At 33.9% G+C, this 18,125-nt stretch overlaps 1 protein-coding gene across 2 annotated transcripts in view; it reads right to left on the bottom strand.

Moving 5' to 3' along the window:
- ASXL3 (ASXL transcriptional regulator 3) overlaps window positions 1-18,125 on the bottom strand; it is a 185,328-nt gene that overhangs the window by 108,842 nt on the left and 58,361 nt on the right. For both annotated transcript variants that reach the window (XM_058556962.1, XM_058556964.1), the window contains 2 exons: window positions 2,100-2,208; window positions 746-854 (listed from right to left, as the gene is read on the bottom strand). In XM_058556962.1, the coding sequence (XP_058412945.1) occupies window positions 746-854; window positions 2,100-2,177 (187 nt within the window). In that variant the 5' untranslated portion in view covers window positions 2,178-2,208. The remainder of the gene's footprint in view (window positions 1-745; window positions 855-2,099; window positions 2,209-18,125) is intronic.

The raw sequence follows: 18,125 nt of genomic DNA, 5'->3' as shown, positions 1-18,125 counted from the left end.
TATGAGTCCACGGACAGAGACTTTACTGACATAGTCTTCCTCCCCAATCATGATCTGGGTCACTTGTGGGACCAGTGGGTAGCTGGAAAAAAATATAGCAGTTTTTGTGGAACAAATATTTGCCAAAACCACAGTATAAAAATTACATACACCAACGGGATCATAATGCAAATGTCTTAAGAAAGATAAAAATGAATTAACATGGTTAGAATTCAGAGGTGAAAAATGTCCCCCCTTGAATTCTGGAAGAGTCACTCACTTTTCAAAAGTGTTTCACAAGAATGTAACTTATTTGACCCTTGTTTCACTGCGAAGAATGTTAACACTAAGTTTAATTTACTAAGGGCAAACCAAGGAACAAAGCTATCATAAAAGTACTTGTGATCACAGGAAAAATCAGCACAATCAGAAATAAAACATTAGCATTCTCAGTCCTCACATGAGAATAAAAGCACTAGACATCCCCAGTAACCCTCTCACCTTACAGGAGAAACATACTGATAAAACTCAAGAATGTTATTCAGGGAAATCCATACTGTTAAAAAAACGGAAAGCAAAGAACTATACACTTTTTGTAGGTTCTAACTTTTTGAATCAAAATGATTTGATGATAAATCTAAGTAAGTGGTAAAAAACTTAGAAGAAAATTATATCTACAATGGTAGGGAATTCAATTAGTGAATTATTGGAATTCTACATAACTTTTAAGAGAAGAGGGTTTATATCTTGAAATTCACACACTTACCTCCATTTCCTTCTCCATTGGCATTGGCCTCCGCCATTTCTGTGCCATCCAATTCAGACTCACAGCCTAAATCCAATGTTCCATCAGCTGGGCATGACGACTCCTCTTTCTATATTATTTTTAAAAATGATGATTTATGGAGATGTATTAGTAACTGGAAAACATTCAAAATACTTTCAGTCCTAAAGTATTATCACAGTTACTTGTGATTTGGAATTTCAATACTGATTTACTTTTTAATGTAAAATCACTCTTTGAAAGAAAAAAAAAAACTGGGAAAAGCACATTGCCACAACTGATTTTTTGGATAACCTTTTAAAATATAAACAAAAACAAAGTTTGCTTTTGACATATGTTGTTTCCACGCTTTTCAATTCTACATTCTTCCTTATGTTAGGAAATTGCTTAACAACTCAGAATTTTAATCAGTGAATTAAACACCCAAGTAGCTACAGAAAGCAACTGACTAATACAAGTCCTTTTGATTAACCTGTGTTATTTTCTGAAACACACACAGTGACAAGAGCTTGATGCTCAGTAGCTGAGAAAGAACCCCAGCTTCTTTGTCGGGTATAACTTTTAGCGTTAAAAAAAAATCTTCTCAGAGGAAATTAATGAACTTTGAATGTAATTCATCATTTATTAAAGCAGCGACTTCTTTTCAATTAAAAAGAAATAATACACTGATTTTACTTGTTCCAAGTTACACAACCATTTGTAGACCACCAGCTTTTGTCTTCTGGAATTTTGCATGTTAGATGGCATTTCCCATTCTAGACAGGAAGGGAAATTAAACTAAAATAATTAAGACTCAGTTCTCTGAAGTTTGTTATTTCTCTATTCTTCTCATATAACAAGATTGTATTATTAGTAAAACTTCCTTGAGATCGCTGTTTGTTTTAAAATTGAATAACTGATTCAAATCACAAGTTTCCAAGGAGAGTGGATAAATTTCTTATTTTTATACAAGACAGAAAGGAATACAGGTGTGAAGCCTGTATCAACTGATGGTCATTAAATCAAATAGTTTATGGCAACTGTGTTCATCTTAAGCTCTTGGCTGATGATCCATGGCACTCCTCCATGTAAATTTTTAAGAATCAAGAATTTTAAGGAAGCCACAACTATTTTCCATTACCATATGTTAGAGAAAAACCACAAATATGCTTTCCTTAAAGAAAAATGTCATTGTTTATTCTTAATATGAAATCACTTTTAAGACATCTGAAAACATTTAAAAGGCATAGGGGTCACTCTTCTACCCTTCATCCAAATCTAATTTTGTTCACCTTCACATGTCTGAAAAAATGCATGACACATAGTAATAACAGACATAATATGCAGAACAACTTACTTTGAGAGCATAGAGGCCTGACTTTCCAGGGATTTTGAAGAATGTTCCATCCCCTATTCGGGTGTTAGTGTGAAGCATTGCATTCAGACAGGCTAATGGAGAAGTTCCACTAGAAAATAAAAGTGCACAAAAATGAAGCAGTCGGAGGCAGTTTCTGTAAGCAAAACTGTTCTCTGAGTCTCTTAAAAAAAAAAAAAAAAAAAAAAGATCCTCTTGCATGCCTTTTTAAAATATCCTCCCAACCCCGAAAACATCTACATTACAATAACAGGCCAGTCCAGTTTCGCCAAAGTTAATCAGATGCATCTGTCTTGTAGGCTTCAGGCAAAAAGTCTCCTGAATTGAAATTATGCTTTTATTCATAAAGCAACCAATACTGTATTTCAAAGAAACCAAAGCCCAAACGTTTATGTGGTATTATTTTACAAATAACACCATGAAGCCTCAGCTTTTAAATATTACAGACAACTTGATGGTTGCACTTGAATGATCAAATAAACCAAGTTCAAGGACAGCTCCATCCCATAGGTTGAAAGGCAACAAAAGAATAATAAGAAACCAGGGAGGAACTGATTTGAAATTACAAGTCTTTAAGTTACTCACAGTATTGCATTTCTCACAAGGCCAAATAAAAATCTCTATCGATGTTTATATCTCTGATACAGCTTCTACAATGACACCCTTTTCTCAGATTTGTCAAATAAAAAATATGTGTTTGGGAATTCTGCCCAGCTAATAATTATGTTCTGTAGTAAAGACGCAAGTGACTGAATTATGAAATCAACAGATTTTTTTTAAAGAAATCAAACAGCATTAAACTAATGATTAAAAATATCAAAGCACATATGTACAAACATTATTGAAATGTACTCACACACTTAGAAAGATGTTTACGAAATGTATAATATGGATGTATGTCCTGGGGTAGACTTTAGAAAATTTTTTGTGTTTTGTTTGCAAACTGATATTTTTGCAGACTAGACTTTACAGCTAGAATTATTACTTTCATTTAGTTATATTTCCATATACATTTTACTTCCTAATATGCTAAACGATCGATCAATATTTGGTTGAACCAATATTGATTAGAAGCCCTACTCCACCCCATTCACCTCTTAGAGGTTCTAGGTATTTAATCCAAAATATTCCAGGACAAGAGAATCTTGTCTTTAAGCTTTCAAAGTTTGAATTTCTGTGACAGAAACATGATTTTATGTTACTAAATTAAAAGTTTTCTAAAAACCAAAATTATCAAACCTCTTACTACGAAAACTCACCAGTAAAATGAAAAAGCCAAATTTGCTGAGTTGTCACAACACACTTAATAGCAAGTCAGCATATATAGACATCACGGTTATAAAGGTTTATAAGTATTACAATAATAAAAACACTCTTTATTATTTTAGGAAGCAACTTCTCTGTGCCAACATGTCAATATGATTCCATTGGGTTTGGCAGGAAGTAAGAGCCCTAATACAAATTTGGTCATAGAACAATGCAGTCAGAACACTAAAGTACACATGGTAATAATGCCGTGTGTTTATGTAATATCTTTCCTCATGAGGCTTGTACCAGCTTACAGACTTCATTTCACTATTTTTCCTCACAAAAGATTTTTTGCTCATATTTAAAGTGGGCCAGGCATACCTTATAAAGTAAAATATATTCATCTCCCCAGAAATATCTGTCCATGAATAAATTCCAGATAAATAATGCTATGCATGTTATACTGAACACTGCAAAATATATATTTTTATCATTATTCTCTTCAGACAAAAGCACAGACAATTTGAAGCTAGGAATTATTATGCCAGATTTGTGGCATTTTAATTTAGTGAAACTGTCAGAAACACAGGCTTTCTGTAGGGACTTGGCAAGAAGATGTTAACACTACAAGTGAAATAGAGTACATAAAAATGAAACCATGTAGACTTTAAAAAATGTAACTTAATAAAATTGTCCACCTAACATCAAACATCACACATTTTCTTGCTCTTTATTCCTAACGTTCTAATACACACAATTCCAAGAACTCAGATTTAGAATATTAATACAGATTTAAAGATAACTAAAAAACACTGAACAAATATAATTTAACATCACTGTAATTTACATTTTCTTTCCAAGGTACAGTAAATGAAAGATAATTGTAGAAGATAAATGGACTATTAAATAGGGGTTTAATGCATCCTTGCTACAAACATAAGTGATAAGCTTTATTGTTTTAGAAATAATGAGCTCTGTTGAGTATGAATATGTTATTAAATTATACTTTTTATTAACTCAAACTCAATATTTACCATGGAAATATTTTAAAATATGTAATTCACAATCTCATGACAATATATCTCCAAAAGTCTCAATGACTAATGTAATTTTCACATATCATTCCCAAAACAAACATAAAATTTGTTTATTTCAAAAATATACAACATTTGCATTTCAGAAGAATTAGAAAATATTTTGCAATCAAACGCAAATTTTGCAACTCAAATCTCTGGCTGATTAGTCACTTAGTTTTAAGCATATCACTTGCATTCCTTTACAGAAAAAAACTAATTATATGGTCCATTTTATTTAAAAACAATAAAACATTAGCATCAAAAGAGTTAAATGCTTATTAAAAGATAACTGTTTCATCCAATGCAGAATATACATAGGAAAATGCATCTTAAAAATCTTTCATACCATTTACTTATTGCTATTATTTTCAACAATTCCACAAAGTCTAGAAAATTTGGATGCTTCTTGTGAAGAAATGAATGTCTTAATTAACTGCTATTCAACAGGAATAAATAAAAGTTTTATTTATATATTTTATTACTTTTATATTCAAAAAAAAATGGAACTAGCAAGCATGTCTTGGCCTGTTTTAAGGAAGATATATATATATATATATATATCTTCCTTATATATATATATATATATATATATATATATATAAAATACAATGATTAGCTGTGAGTATGAAAGAAGATGAGGCAAGTAGGTGTTAAAAGTCCATATTCTCAGATAGTGTGAACACCGTCTATGTAACGTTTCTTATTTTTAATTAATTAAAAAAAATTTTGTGCACACAATGCCAGAGTTAATCACCTCAGTCAGAATTTAAAAGTTAAAAATTCTGTAACAGAATATGTATATGTGTATATGTATATGTGAAATAATAAAACATCAATGTTTTAACAGAAAAAAATCTCTAAAATTTCAAAAGTTACTTACTTTCTAAAAAGATGAATTGGAAGAATCATGATATCCCGATTTATAAAAAGAAAAAAGGAAGGAAGAAAAGAAAGTTAGTTTTCCAACTTAAAATGCAATTCTGCATCTTACCATTTCAATAAATAGGAAAATGTACAAGAAACACACCAAACTCTCAGATTTGGCTGCTAGCGGGAAGGAAAAAACTGATGGGCTGGGGCAAAAGGTGACTTCTACTTTCTTTCCTAATATTTCTATGTTTTCCTTTTGTTCACATTGCACACGTATGTCCATGTTACGAATATTAATTAGAAATAAATAACAGGACAATATTTGGCCCCAATTCTTTTCTTTCTGCCATTCCCTATAATCGGGCCCTTTCCTATACACCTGCCAGGGTAGATATACAACTTATTCTACTTGTTTGTTTTTGTCCCTAGACTGCAGGGTTGTGGAACCCTTCTGGTTTGTTTTCATTTCCCACAACCCCTGAAGCAGAACAGGGGTGGAATTTGGAGGCAGGGGAGCAGGCATAATTTAAACTGTCTAGACATCAAAGAAGCCCCAGAGATGCTTTGCAGAGTTCCAGTGCTGTGTGAACTACAGAAAAACCATTGCTTTATCACATCAAATTGCTGACAGAACACATAAAATTTTACCAGGAGTGCACACTTAGTGAAGGGAATGGATGACCTATTTTAATAATTTTAAAAACCGGAAAGAATACCTGGAGAATGCAATGGGAACAACATTTACAGACATGACAAATAAAATACCATAATTGTGGTCCTCTGTTCCTTTATATATAAAACAATAATGCTTTATAAGACAATATTTAAGTAATCCAAATCTTAAACTACTTTATTTTACTAAGTATCTCTTAAGAAAAATTTCAGATGAAAGCTATCTCCTGAAAACATTTTTAAATCTCATTTTTCAAATATGAGAACATCAAAAAATTAATCCTAAACAATGTAAGTCTAAATATTCAACAAATTCAAGAAGCAATTATTAAGCAGCATTATTAGACAGTTATTGTGCTAAGTGCTACTAATATAAATTAACAGAAACAATTTATGTTCACTCTCCTTTCAAACAAATTAATAATAGCTCCTTTCAAGTATTTCCAGTGTTGATAGCTTAGAGAAAATAATATAAAGGATATATTTTTAAGAGGAAATTACGTGGGCCTCTGGGGTACAGGTAATGTTTTAGTTCTTGATACAGGATCTTTGTGTTCACTATGTGAAAATTAAATTGTTTACTTAGGATTTGTGCGTTTAACTCTATACATGTTACATTTTACAAGAAAAGTTTTTAAAATGTTAAAAATGAATAAAGCACCCTTGGATTTGTCTATATATTTACATATTTAATGGGCATGTCCCTACTAACGGAGAGGAATAAACCATTTCTACCAGTGAAAGTGGATGACTCCTGAACACACCTAGGCACACTGTACATCAGTTGATAAATCAGTAACCCAGACGATTAAAAGCTACCCTAGAAAGTCAAGGCCAAACTAACTTCTTACTCTTGAGAAATATTACTGCTAGTGTGGAACTCCCTAAAATGACTAAAAATAAAAGCTTAAAAGCTAGAGTCCTTCACATATGTTATCTGAACAATTCCAGCACATAAAATGTTAGCCAAAAAATGATCTACAGCAACCCTGAAATTCGATTTTGAAGGCAAGAACAGTGTCCCAAACTTCATAGTCCCTGTAAAACGATCACTAATGAAATTTTTAATGAGCACTAACATATGAGAAATAAAAAAGATTAGAGCTCAAAAAATATATAAATAAATAAGAACCAATTAACTCAAGAAATGGGTCATATTTAAAAGGAAGATATTTTGCATATTTCTATATGAAGAACATCTACGCGCCTAATATTCAGCACATACTCTAATGTAAAATTAGAAATGTAGTCCCAGTACTCTTTTATGAGGTGGGGATATTGAGGCAAGAAATAATTACCAAGTGACATACGTTCTGCAATTTAATTCTTAAATTTAGAGAAGCAATTTCAGACTCCAAACCTAAACATATGTCTCTGATTGGCTTAAACAATATAAAAAGATATTCTTCTTGGAATATAAACAGACATTTGAACTTAGACCTTTTATCCACTTTATAGACACTACCCAACTACCACTAGATAGACTTTGGTGATGCACACAGCCATATTCATTAAAGTGACCTTTTGTTTCAGGAGACAAGAATTCCAAAACATTAACAGAAGGACAAAAGTTTGCTTAGTATTATTTCAGAATAGGATCTATAAGGAAATTAAGAAATAGTCCTATAAAGGTGTAAATCAAAGCATACGGCCTAAATTATAATTTTTAAAGACCTCCACCTAAAATATGAGGTGAGGTGGTTATCTTTGATTATAGACGTCGACTAAAGAACAGGCCACATATTTAGCTAGATATTGGCAATTGTTTCTCTACAACTACGCATGTCAGGACATGCCATGTTACCACTGCTGTATGAGGAAAGGCAACAAAGTTCAATGAATAAGGCTGGCCTCTGGAGCCAGTCAGCCTGAGTTCAACTGAGGCTGGACAATTTATTGTGTGACTCTGGACTTCATCTCTCTGGGTCTCAGGTTCCTCAACTACAAAATGAGAATGACAAAAACCACGATTTCATAGGGGACTATTCTGAAGATTTAATGAGCTAAAATACGTAAAACACTTAGAACTGTGTGGCATATTGTAAGTGTTCAAAAATTGTGAGCTATTACTATTATTCATACTACTACTACTCAAAGTAGCCAACATCTAGAGGTACAAAGGGAAAGAAATTAAATACTTCATCGCTTATTTAAAGAATTGGTTTAGGTAAGATTTTGTCTAACTTAATTTTCGTTTCATTAGCAAAAATAAGTGAAAACATGAGAGTGCACACACTTCTATAGCCTTTCACATGTGAATAATATTGAAAGTAACTTATTCAGTAAAGATAGAGGGAAAAAAACGATAACAACAAATATCTATTATTATGGTTACCATTTATTGAGCATCTCTAATGTGACTGGGCTTTCACAACTATTATCTATATTCCTTACTGCCACCACAAGAGGTAAGTAAGCATGATGCCCAGCTTTGCAGATGTGGCTGAGGCTCAGAAGCTAACAATCTTACTGAAATCAAATAACCAAGTGATATGGCTGAAATCCAAATTCTACTCTGATTCCAAAGCTCTTTCCACTATCCCACATTCTCCCCCTATAGATTTGCCTCCTCTACTTAATTAACCTTGGATAGTGAAAAAGAATATTTAGCACTTGAAGGAAACACAAAGAAAAGCCAGATGCTGGTAAATGGTAAGGTGGTTGGCTCCATCTTCATTCAATACCGCCTATAACAAAGACTCCCTCAGGGTGGATTTCAAGTATTATACAGAACTAGGTTGCAGAAGATAACATTGTTGGTTATCTTGCCTAGATAGTGCTACCTATAAACACTAAGGAAGAAAGAAGTTGGAGAGGATATGACAGAGAATTCAGATCCATAATTTCAGTGCTTCTTTGTAGAATTGAATCATTAAAGAATAACACAATCCATTAACTGAACAAACAGTTATTGAGTATATTATATATGTCAAATTGATCTTGAAACAAATTCTCACTCTGACAGTGCTTTGCACAGAACAGAAATGCAGGCTGAGCTGAATCGAATTCTCTGAATACATACGAAATGACAAGGGATTCAAGAAAAAGGAGCCTTGAGGCATGTTGCACAACAAAAGGAAAACCATTTGGAATTTAAATGTTATCCTTAGTTTATTCCAAGGAGATTATTGAGATGTGATCATGTGCAGATTTCTTAAGTCACCAATTCCAATGCAGAGGCAGCCAACTAATAGCCATTGGTGGCTCTTCAGACCTTTATACTCTTTCCCCATCATTGCAATCAAAAAGAGAATATTTTCAATTAGGCCAAAAAATATATCTTCCAAAATAAAATAGTGAATTTCATATATTAAAGAACAGACATTGTAATTATATTTGAAACAATAAGTTAGTTTCATACAAAAATGTAAATTTCTATATTCCACTTGTAGCTACTCATAATCTCCCATCTTGTTAGCAATGGCTAATACTGCAGCATTTCTGAATGCATTCCATGGGATATTAGCCCCAAGTGATGCCCCCCAAAATCTGTCAAGCGAGTTTTGGAGAGGCAGCATGCTGCATTCTCCTCTTGCAAACTCACCACATACATTAACAATATATACTAACGTCTCTGAAAAATCCTTCTTAACTCAAGAAACGCTTCACTCAGTGTTTCCTAAAGCATATATAATTAAAAAATACTCTCCACTTAATATTTAGCAACATCCCCTATTACATATAGTATGCCAATAAACATACTTGGGGAAACGCTGTACTATATTTATGATTAGGATTATTGGGAAAAACTACCTAGCAGTCATAATCCCAGGAATGTTTAATTTTATTAGCCAAATGCTTAAAAAATTATTTTAAAGGTATACAAAATAGTTTCTCTGTGAGAAAATAATGCAGCATGATGATTATTTTTCCCAGTGTAAATTTATAAAATTGAAAAACATATCCAAAAATTTTAAATAGCATTGAAAAATTTACAAATAGTATCCACACATAATTAAAAATACTATATATTTGCAATATTATATTATTCAACATAAAAATCATCTTACTCATCTCTCCCAGTGGAGATCTTCCTCCTGATTCTCTATTTCTCTCACTCAGTGATAGGTACTATCCTCCTCCTCATCGCTTGGAGTGAAGCATTTCTCAGACTATTCACATTTTTCTGCCTCAACAAAGTTCATCTTTCAATTTACATTTTTACTTTCTTAAGTCGTAATTCAAACAATCTTGACATCACAAGAGGACGGTTCTACAGCCGTCTAACCCTAAACCCTGCCTTCAACAGCTCCCCACTCCAATGCAGCCTACCCACTGGTGCCAGAGCAATTTTCCTATTTAAAAAAACCAAAAGAATAAACAGAAAACACTGCCCAGACTCCTCAGGCCATGCCATACACTGGATTTTATTTATGTATATACTTTTTAAATCAGTCGTTTTCACTGCCCACTAAAGGAAGCACCAACTCCTCTGGCTGGCATTAGGGGCCTCTACAATACACTTGGCACCCACCTCATCTTCATATGCTCCAACACTCAGATTACTCTCCCATTCAGACTACTCTTCTATAATCCAATCCAACTCAGTAAATCTTATTCCTCCACGGTTTTCCATCTCTCTGTTTTGATTCATATGAAACCCTCTGCTTGGAATTGCATCCCACTCCTTGCTCCATCTACCACCCAAAATAAAATTTTTAACTAGCACCCGCATGGTGAAGCCTTTTGTGATCCCAGAGCCATTTCCTCTCCTGTACTACAATCTCAACACTTTGCACATCCCTCACGGTTTCTTTTCATCAAAACTGTTTACACTTCTAACTTTCCTGCCCTTACTACTCCCAGCAAGTTTGGGAACTCCATAAGGGATAGACACATATTTATTTATCTGTATCATCTGACAAGCAATCCCAATTACCCAAAAGGTGTTTGGTGAGGTGAATTTATCACTGCTATAAAAGTTGTTATAATCATGGATTTGTGGACATAAAGCGCCTGCAATGAAGATAATCTATATTCTATTTAAACTCTTGACTTCAATCATGTGTGTCAAACACCCTACACCCACACAGGCTACAGTGGCCATCTTGTATTTGCATGCTCTGCATTCCTTTCTAAGGGACTTTCTCTTCCTCAGCAATGCAATTCCAGTTGAATCATCAATGAAATGATCCTGGTTTTCCCACCAGGAAGGCCAGCAGATTAAACTATCTGGTCAAATGGCGGGAATCGGAGCAACTTTGGGGGAACTGATATAGAAATAAAAGGAAATAGCAGACATTACTTTCAGTAGGAACACAAAGTATAAAGGTATGAAAAAGATTAGCTGGTGCCTACCTCTGCCTCCACAAGGACAGAGCCTGCTGAAAACAAAGCTAACCAGAGGAAGGCGGAGCAAAACTGGACAGAAAAGAGGGGGGAAAAAGAGGATACCACGTGAACTCCCACATTATCTAGTTATGTTGAAGATCAACCTATTGGATGTCTAAGTTAAACAAGCCAGTAAATCCCCTGCTTAGTTTATTCTGACATGACTAATAGAGAGGCTAAGTGACTAACATAACCTGACCTCATTTTTCTAGGCCTCAACTTCCTCATCTGTAAAATGATGAGCTTAAAATAGGTATGCTTTAAAGCCCCATTAATCCCTTTCTGGTTAAGGTTTTAAGAGCAATTAATAATGGTTTGACTATTGGCTGGTTCATTCCAGCCATGCGGCCTGCCTTCATCTTCAACACCCTTTGTTCTCCTCTCTTCCCACTCGTTTGTCAAGGTCCCTTTGCCTTCACCTCTTACAGACTTCTAATTACCTCTCCAATCCATAAAGATCATCTCTGAACCTCTGTAGGCATGCCACAGACTGTCCTATGATTGTAACATTTAGTTCTAGGCAGTCTAACACCACATTGCTCGATGGCAATCAGCTCCTTAGCAAGCGACTTTGTTAGGCTTCTGTGTGTTCCCTCATAGGCCTCTGCCAGACTTGGATGCTCAGAAAACATTGAGGGGCTGTGATAAGCTAACACTCAAAATTCAGAGTAGAACAAAATTTGAAGCTTGGCAATATCAAATTTTGGTTTAGGATGTCCAGATATAGAAACTATGATATACTCTAGTGAGAATATAAATTGACAGAATCAATTTGGAAAGACATCTGGCAATATCTAGTGGAAAAAAAAAAAACAAGCATGCATGCTCTACAGATCAGCAATTCTATTTTTTGGTATAGGAAAACACACACATTCACAAAGAGACATTGTTTTAGGGAAAAAAAACTATCAACAAACTAAATGTTCAGCAACAGGTTACAGCTATAGACATAGCTATACCTTTACATATTCATAGTAAAACTATAACATTCTGAACTACAATAGTAAACAGTAAATCTACAATACTGATTGCCTCTGAAAAGGAAATCAAAGGAACTCCAGCTTTTTCTGCTAGACTTTATTTAAAAGAAATCCGAAGCAACTATGACAACGTGTCCATAACTGTAGATTCCAGCTGGTGGTTGTTGGTCTGCTGTATTTTCAAAATTTTTCACAACAAACAAACAAAAAAGATGGTTGATGATTTTGTCCTTTTACCCACAATTTGGCTTCTCTCTAATTCTATCAGATTTTTCCCTTGATTCAACTTATGTTAATGTTTAAACATTTTTATGCAAATAAACAAATACATGGAAATTATATGGAAAGTACAAAGGTACATCATTATACACAGTTAAAAGTAATAAATCCCTCTCAACTTTCCCCAATCGCCCCACTGCTTCAGAAGTAATGACTACTAAAGATCTATCATGTTTTCTTAGAGTTTTTCCTATTTGCATTCATATATATGCATATATTCAACTCTACGGTTTGATATTTTAAATTTATTTTCAACACAAATGAGAGCATTTAGTGCATACTGGTAGGTACATGCTTTTTTACTTAATAACATGACTGGGAGATTTTCCTACAGAATAGTTTTTTCTCTTAATATTCTATAGAATATTGAATGTTCTTAATACCCATATAATGCTCTTAATATCCTATAGAGTAGATATGTTGTATCACAATTTTTTAACTATTTCCTTATTATTTAACACTTAGTTTGCATCTGATTTTACCTACTAAAATAGTGCTGCAGGAAGGAATCTGGTATATACTTCTCCTTATATATATATATGCTATAGAGTGAATATTTGTGTTCCCCCCAAAATTCATAGACGGTATTTGGAGGTGAGGCCTTTGGGAGGTGATTAGGTCATGAGGATGGACCCCTCATGAATGAGATTGGTTTCCTCATAAAAAAGACCCTAGAGAGCTCTCTCATCCATTCCCATGTGAGGAGTCAACATGAAGTTGGACATCTGTGAACCAGAAAGTGGACCCTCACCAGACTCCAAATCTACAGGTGCCTTGATCTTGGATTCTGCAGCCTCCAAAAGTGTGAGAAACAAATTTCTGTTGTTTATGGGCCATCCAGTCTTTGATATTTTGTTATAGCAACCCAAACAGACTAGGACAACATATACAATTACTTCTCTAGGATAGATTCCAAAAAGTAGAATTTTTAGATTAAAAGTCTGCTTTTAAAATTTTGATAATTACTTCCAAATTACCTTCCCTTGAGAGTAACTGTTTTCCCCACCCTAGTCAATGGTGGACAGTATCAATCTTTAAATTTTGCTAATATAATCAAAATGGAGGTGAGGAGGTCATTCCAAGTAGAGAGAGCAACATAAAGGCGGCACAGACGAACAGAGCTGAAAGTGGTGTGCAGAAACATGATTATTTGGTATTTCCAGAGGAGTGAGTGGCATGGCGAGTAGTGTTGGGATCAGAATCCAGAAGGAAAGTATGTTCCATGCCATGCTCACGAGATGTTTATACCACAATAAATCCCATGGGAAGGAGCTTAGACTTCATGCGGGAGATGATGGAGCCATGCGGGAGATGATGGAGAGCCCCAGAAGATTTTAAAGGAGGCAAATGCTCTTGTCTCTCTGTCAGCATGAGGACAGATTGAGAATGAGACATGGCTAGAAGAAAACAGATCAATTAGGAACCTGCAGTAGTCGACCACAGGAAAGATGACGAGAACCTCACCAGAGCAATGATGGTAGGGCAGAAATGTGGAGAGTCAAGAAATACATGAGAAGAAATATGGGGGAAAAATCAGTAGGACATAGAAACTGACTAGATGTGTGAGACAAAGGAGAAGAAGGAATTTAGGATTGCTTCAGGGTCTGGGGGTGAACGGTGGTATAAATAATTAAGATAGGCACTATAGAAGGAGTTTGGAAAAAAATTATGGTGAATTTAGGAGCTTGCCCGGTGGCATAGTGGTTAAGTTTGCACGCTCTGCTTCAGCAGCCCGGGGTTCACGGGTTCAGATCCCAGGTGCAGACCTACACACCATCATCAAGTCATGCTGTGGTGGCATCCCACATACAAAATAGAGGAAGACTGGCACAGACGTTGGCTCAGGGGCAATCTTCCTCAAGTAAAAAGAGGAAGATTGGCAACAGATGTTAGCTCAGGACCAATCTTCCTCACCAGAAAAAATAAAAATAAAAAAGCATGGTGAATTTAGTTCTGAGCTTATTAATTTAAAGGCATCCAAAATTCAGATACATACATGCATCCCCGAGTTAATACTGGAGTTAGAGATAAACACTGGGGAACCATCAGCATATAGATGATATTTAGAAAGGTAAAAACTGATAGGTACAGATGTAGAGTAATAAAAGAAGAGGAAAAAAGACTGACTTGAGCTTATTATATTCCAAAAGTCAGAAAACTACAAGAAAAAATATTTCTGAGATGATAAAAAAAAGAAAAAAGAATCCTATGAAGGATTTCCTTATAATAATATGAAGTGTAACTCTAACCTCAGGATATGATTATTTTAGAAATCAGGATAAATCTCTGTATTCATAGGTAGAAATAACCTATACGTAGGAAATTACGTACAGGATCTTGCCAGCAGAAACTCTTCTTTTAAATATAGCTTTTCTTTTAAAAAGTAATATACGAACATTACTAAATATCTGTCAAGTAAAGATGAGAAAAATCACTCAAAATCCCAACTCCTTAAAACAACTCTGAGCATTTTATAAAATTTCTTCTAGCCTATTCTTCTGGTGTGTTTCTATTTTAAAGTTATAATTTACCTAAATGTTGAAACACAATATTTCATTTTATATTATACTCTTTCCATACTACTACAAAATCATCATAAATATATTGAATGGTTAAAAATATTCCATCAACTTGTTTCAAGTCAGTGGTTTTTAATTTGGATGTATATTAGAATTTTTAGAAGAATTTTTTTACATGTAAATTTTGAGCAACTCCAAATGTATTAAATAAAAATCTCTGGGTGGGGCCCAGGCATCAGCATTTTCTTATATCTTTCCAAATGATTCTAATGTGCAACCAAGTTTGAGAAGCACTGAGATCACCAGTGAGCATTTAAATTATGTCCTTTATCATTGAAATAGCATTTATGTGACTATCTTAGTGCATATAATACATTTTCTTATATTCAAGAATACTTTAAGATAGGCTTGCAGAAGTGGCATTAGTAATTCAGGAGATATAAGTTATGTAATGACCTTTTGCAAATAATGCCAACTGGCTTTGCAAATGAGTTGTTTTGGTTTATACTCTCACCAGTAGTATAGAAGCAGGAAGCAATCATTTGGAGTCAGGGTGAAGTGCATGGACTGATTAATTTCTTAGGGAAACTCAAAACACAATCTTCAATGGTTACTTGACCTTGCATTTCTATGATTATTAGTAAGTCAAATGGTTATCCACATACTTGTTTATCCCTTAGTTTTATGCATTAGATCTCCTCTGTTCACGTCCTTTGATCATGATGCTAAGGTCATCACTTTTTTCTTATTGCCTTAATAATCTTTTATATAATACCTCTAGCATATTAACTAAAAATATTTTCTCCATTGTCACAATGTTTCATTTTTAATACGAAGACATAAAATTTTATAGTCAATTATGTCCATTTTTTCCTTTGTAGTTTATCTTACATCTTCTAACTGTGAAAAGTCATTTTCCTGTCAAAGGTGAATTCAAACATTAGATTTGAATTTTTCTAATTTTTTTCCAGTGGTATGGCTTTTCACATACAAATTTTCCTCAATATAAAACACAACTAACAAATGTTCAATAAACATTTGTCATTTTTAATGGCTTCCTACAGTTCAAAAAGAAAAAGAGCAGAGTTCCCTTGTCCATCACTTCATTTCTGGTTCATCCTCCTATCCCCTTCACCGCAGAAGACTGTGCTACTACTCATTGGAAATTCCTTGATCAGCAGAATGTCAAAAGAGTTCGGCTTAGAGTTTTGCCAGCTATGGGAAAATTTTTACCTTTAAATGTTTGATAAAGGAAATGTCTAAAAATAACTAAACTGACCACTACTGTTAAGATTGGCATTCATACCATAGGACAAATGTCAATTTAATTTAGCTTTCTTTTCTCCTCCTCCCGCCCCCTCCTCTTTCTTTGCCCACTTATTTTCTCAAGGCAGTTTGTTCAATAGTGGTCGTCTGCTTTGATTAGAAGTGTTACCATATAAAGATGTTCAATAAACATAGCTTTCTGCTATAAAATACAAGTTTTATGAGATTCAAACATCATAGTAGTTGGGATGGCATGAAATACATCCGAAAAATTCAGATACAATTATAAAGTAAAAACAAACTTTACAAAGGGCCTGATTTCTAGGTAAGATCTCTTATGGAAACAGCATGCTTTGAGAAAGGAAAAACAAATACAAAAACCAGTGAATTTAAGCATCCTTCCCTTCCCCAAACTTAGTATTTGACACTTAAGAATACATCTAAGAATCCGGCAATAGGCCTAAAAGAAATTTAATACGCCTAGTCCTTGTTTTAATTTAACCTTCGGGGAAATATGATTCATCAGAGATGTAAGTTGGGAGCAGGGAATGCAGAAATGCTTATGTTTGCTACAAGCCTTATTAATACTCTACCATACAGGAAAAAAACAGAAAAATAAAGGTAAGAACACTATGATCAATGCAAATGTTAAAAGAGAATAAATAATTACTGTTTCAGGCTAATGGTTTTTGAAAACTACATAATTATACACACATACATATTAATAAATTCCAAAAGCAATGTATCTAATATGTTATATATGTATTACCTTGGTTTTACAGAAATAAACATCTTCCTCACGAAAAAATGTGCATTTTGATGACCCACGGGGAGAAATGCATCTTTAGACAAAACAAGATTTCCTGTACATTATTTTACAGCAGTATCCATGTTCCAACCAGGCACACAGAGACCCTCCAGACAACAATTCCAGTAACGAAAGGGAGAACAATATGTAAATGTAATTGGGGTGGAAAGAAGAGAATTTGTGAGCCAAGCTATTAATTCAAGAAGAATTATTTTAAACCTAGAGCCCTATTTAATCAACTAACTAAATGGTAACTGATGAAACAGTTGCTAAAATTATAGAGAACTATCTATGTTTATGTAACAAATAAGAGAAATGTTTTTCTGCCTGCCCTCATTTTTCAATGTTTCAAAAAACAAAACTTGGGATATCATGGCTTCTAGCCATTTGGAAAACATCTTATTTAAGTAAGCACAACTCCAACCCATTCATTTAACCTGAATTAATATTCTTGAGGTTTTATATAGCCACTTAAAACTTTCAGGAAATAATTCCTCGATGCACCTGCCACCTAATTCCATGAAATCAATATTTCACTTAAGCTAAGTCAGGAAATCCTAAGGTGCTAAATTCAATTATAACTGTTTCTTCATGAGTTGCTAGCAGATAAAACATAGCACTGAAATTGAATCATTACAGTTAAAGAGCGGGGGAGGGGGGTTATCTAAGGTCCGTTAACATAACAACAGCATTTCATGTTAGGATAACAATAACTTTAATATGTGATATAGTACTTTTCTATTGCCAAATGTCAGTTTATAAGCACAGAAACAACATTCTCTCTGGCTATGCCTGAAGTGAATCTATTGTGATGGTAAGAGACAGCTGCCCGTCAATATAAAAAAGGAAAACTGATAATATTGATCCAAACTTCATTCAAAGATGAAAACGAGTATTTACTGAAATCCAGATATATTACTGTTTAAGCAGAATACAAAAATTCACCACATCTTCAGTCA

Source organism: Diceros bicornis, chromosome 16 (genome assembly GCF_020826845.1).
Source record: "Diceros bicornis minor isolate mBicDic1 chromosome 16, mDicBic1.mat.cur, whole genome shotgun sequence".
In the NCBI taxonomy this organism is placed as follows: Eukaryota; Metazoa; Chordata; class Mammalia; order Perissodactyla; family Rhinocerotidae; genus Diceros; species Diceros bicornis.
This window is presented reverse-complemented; position numbering and strand designations above follow the sequence as displayed.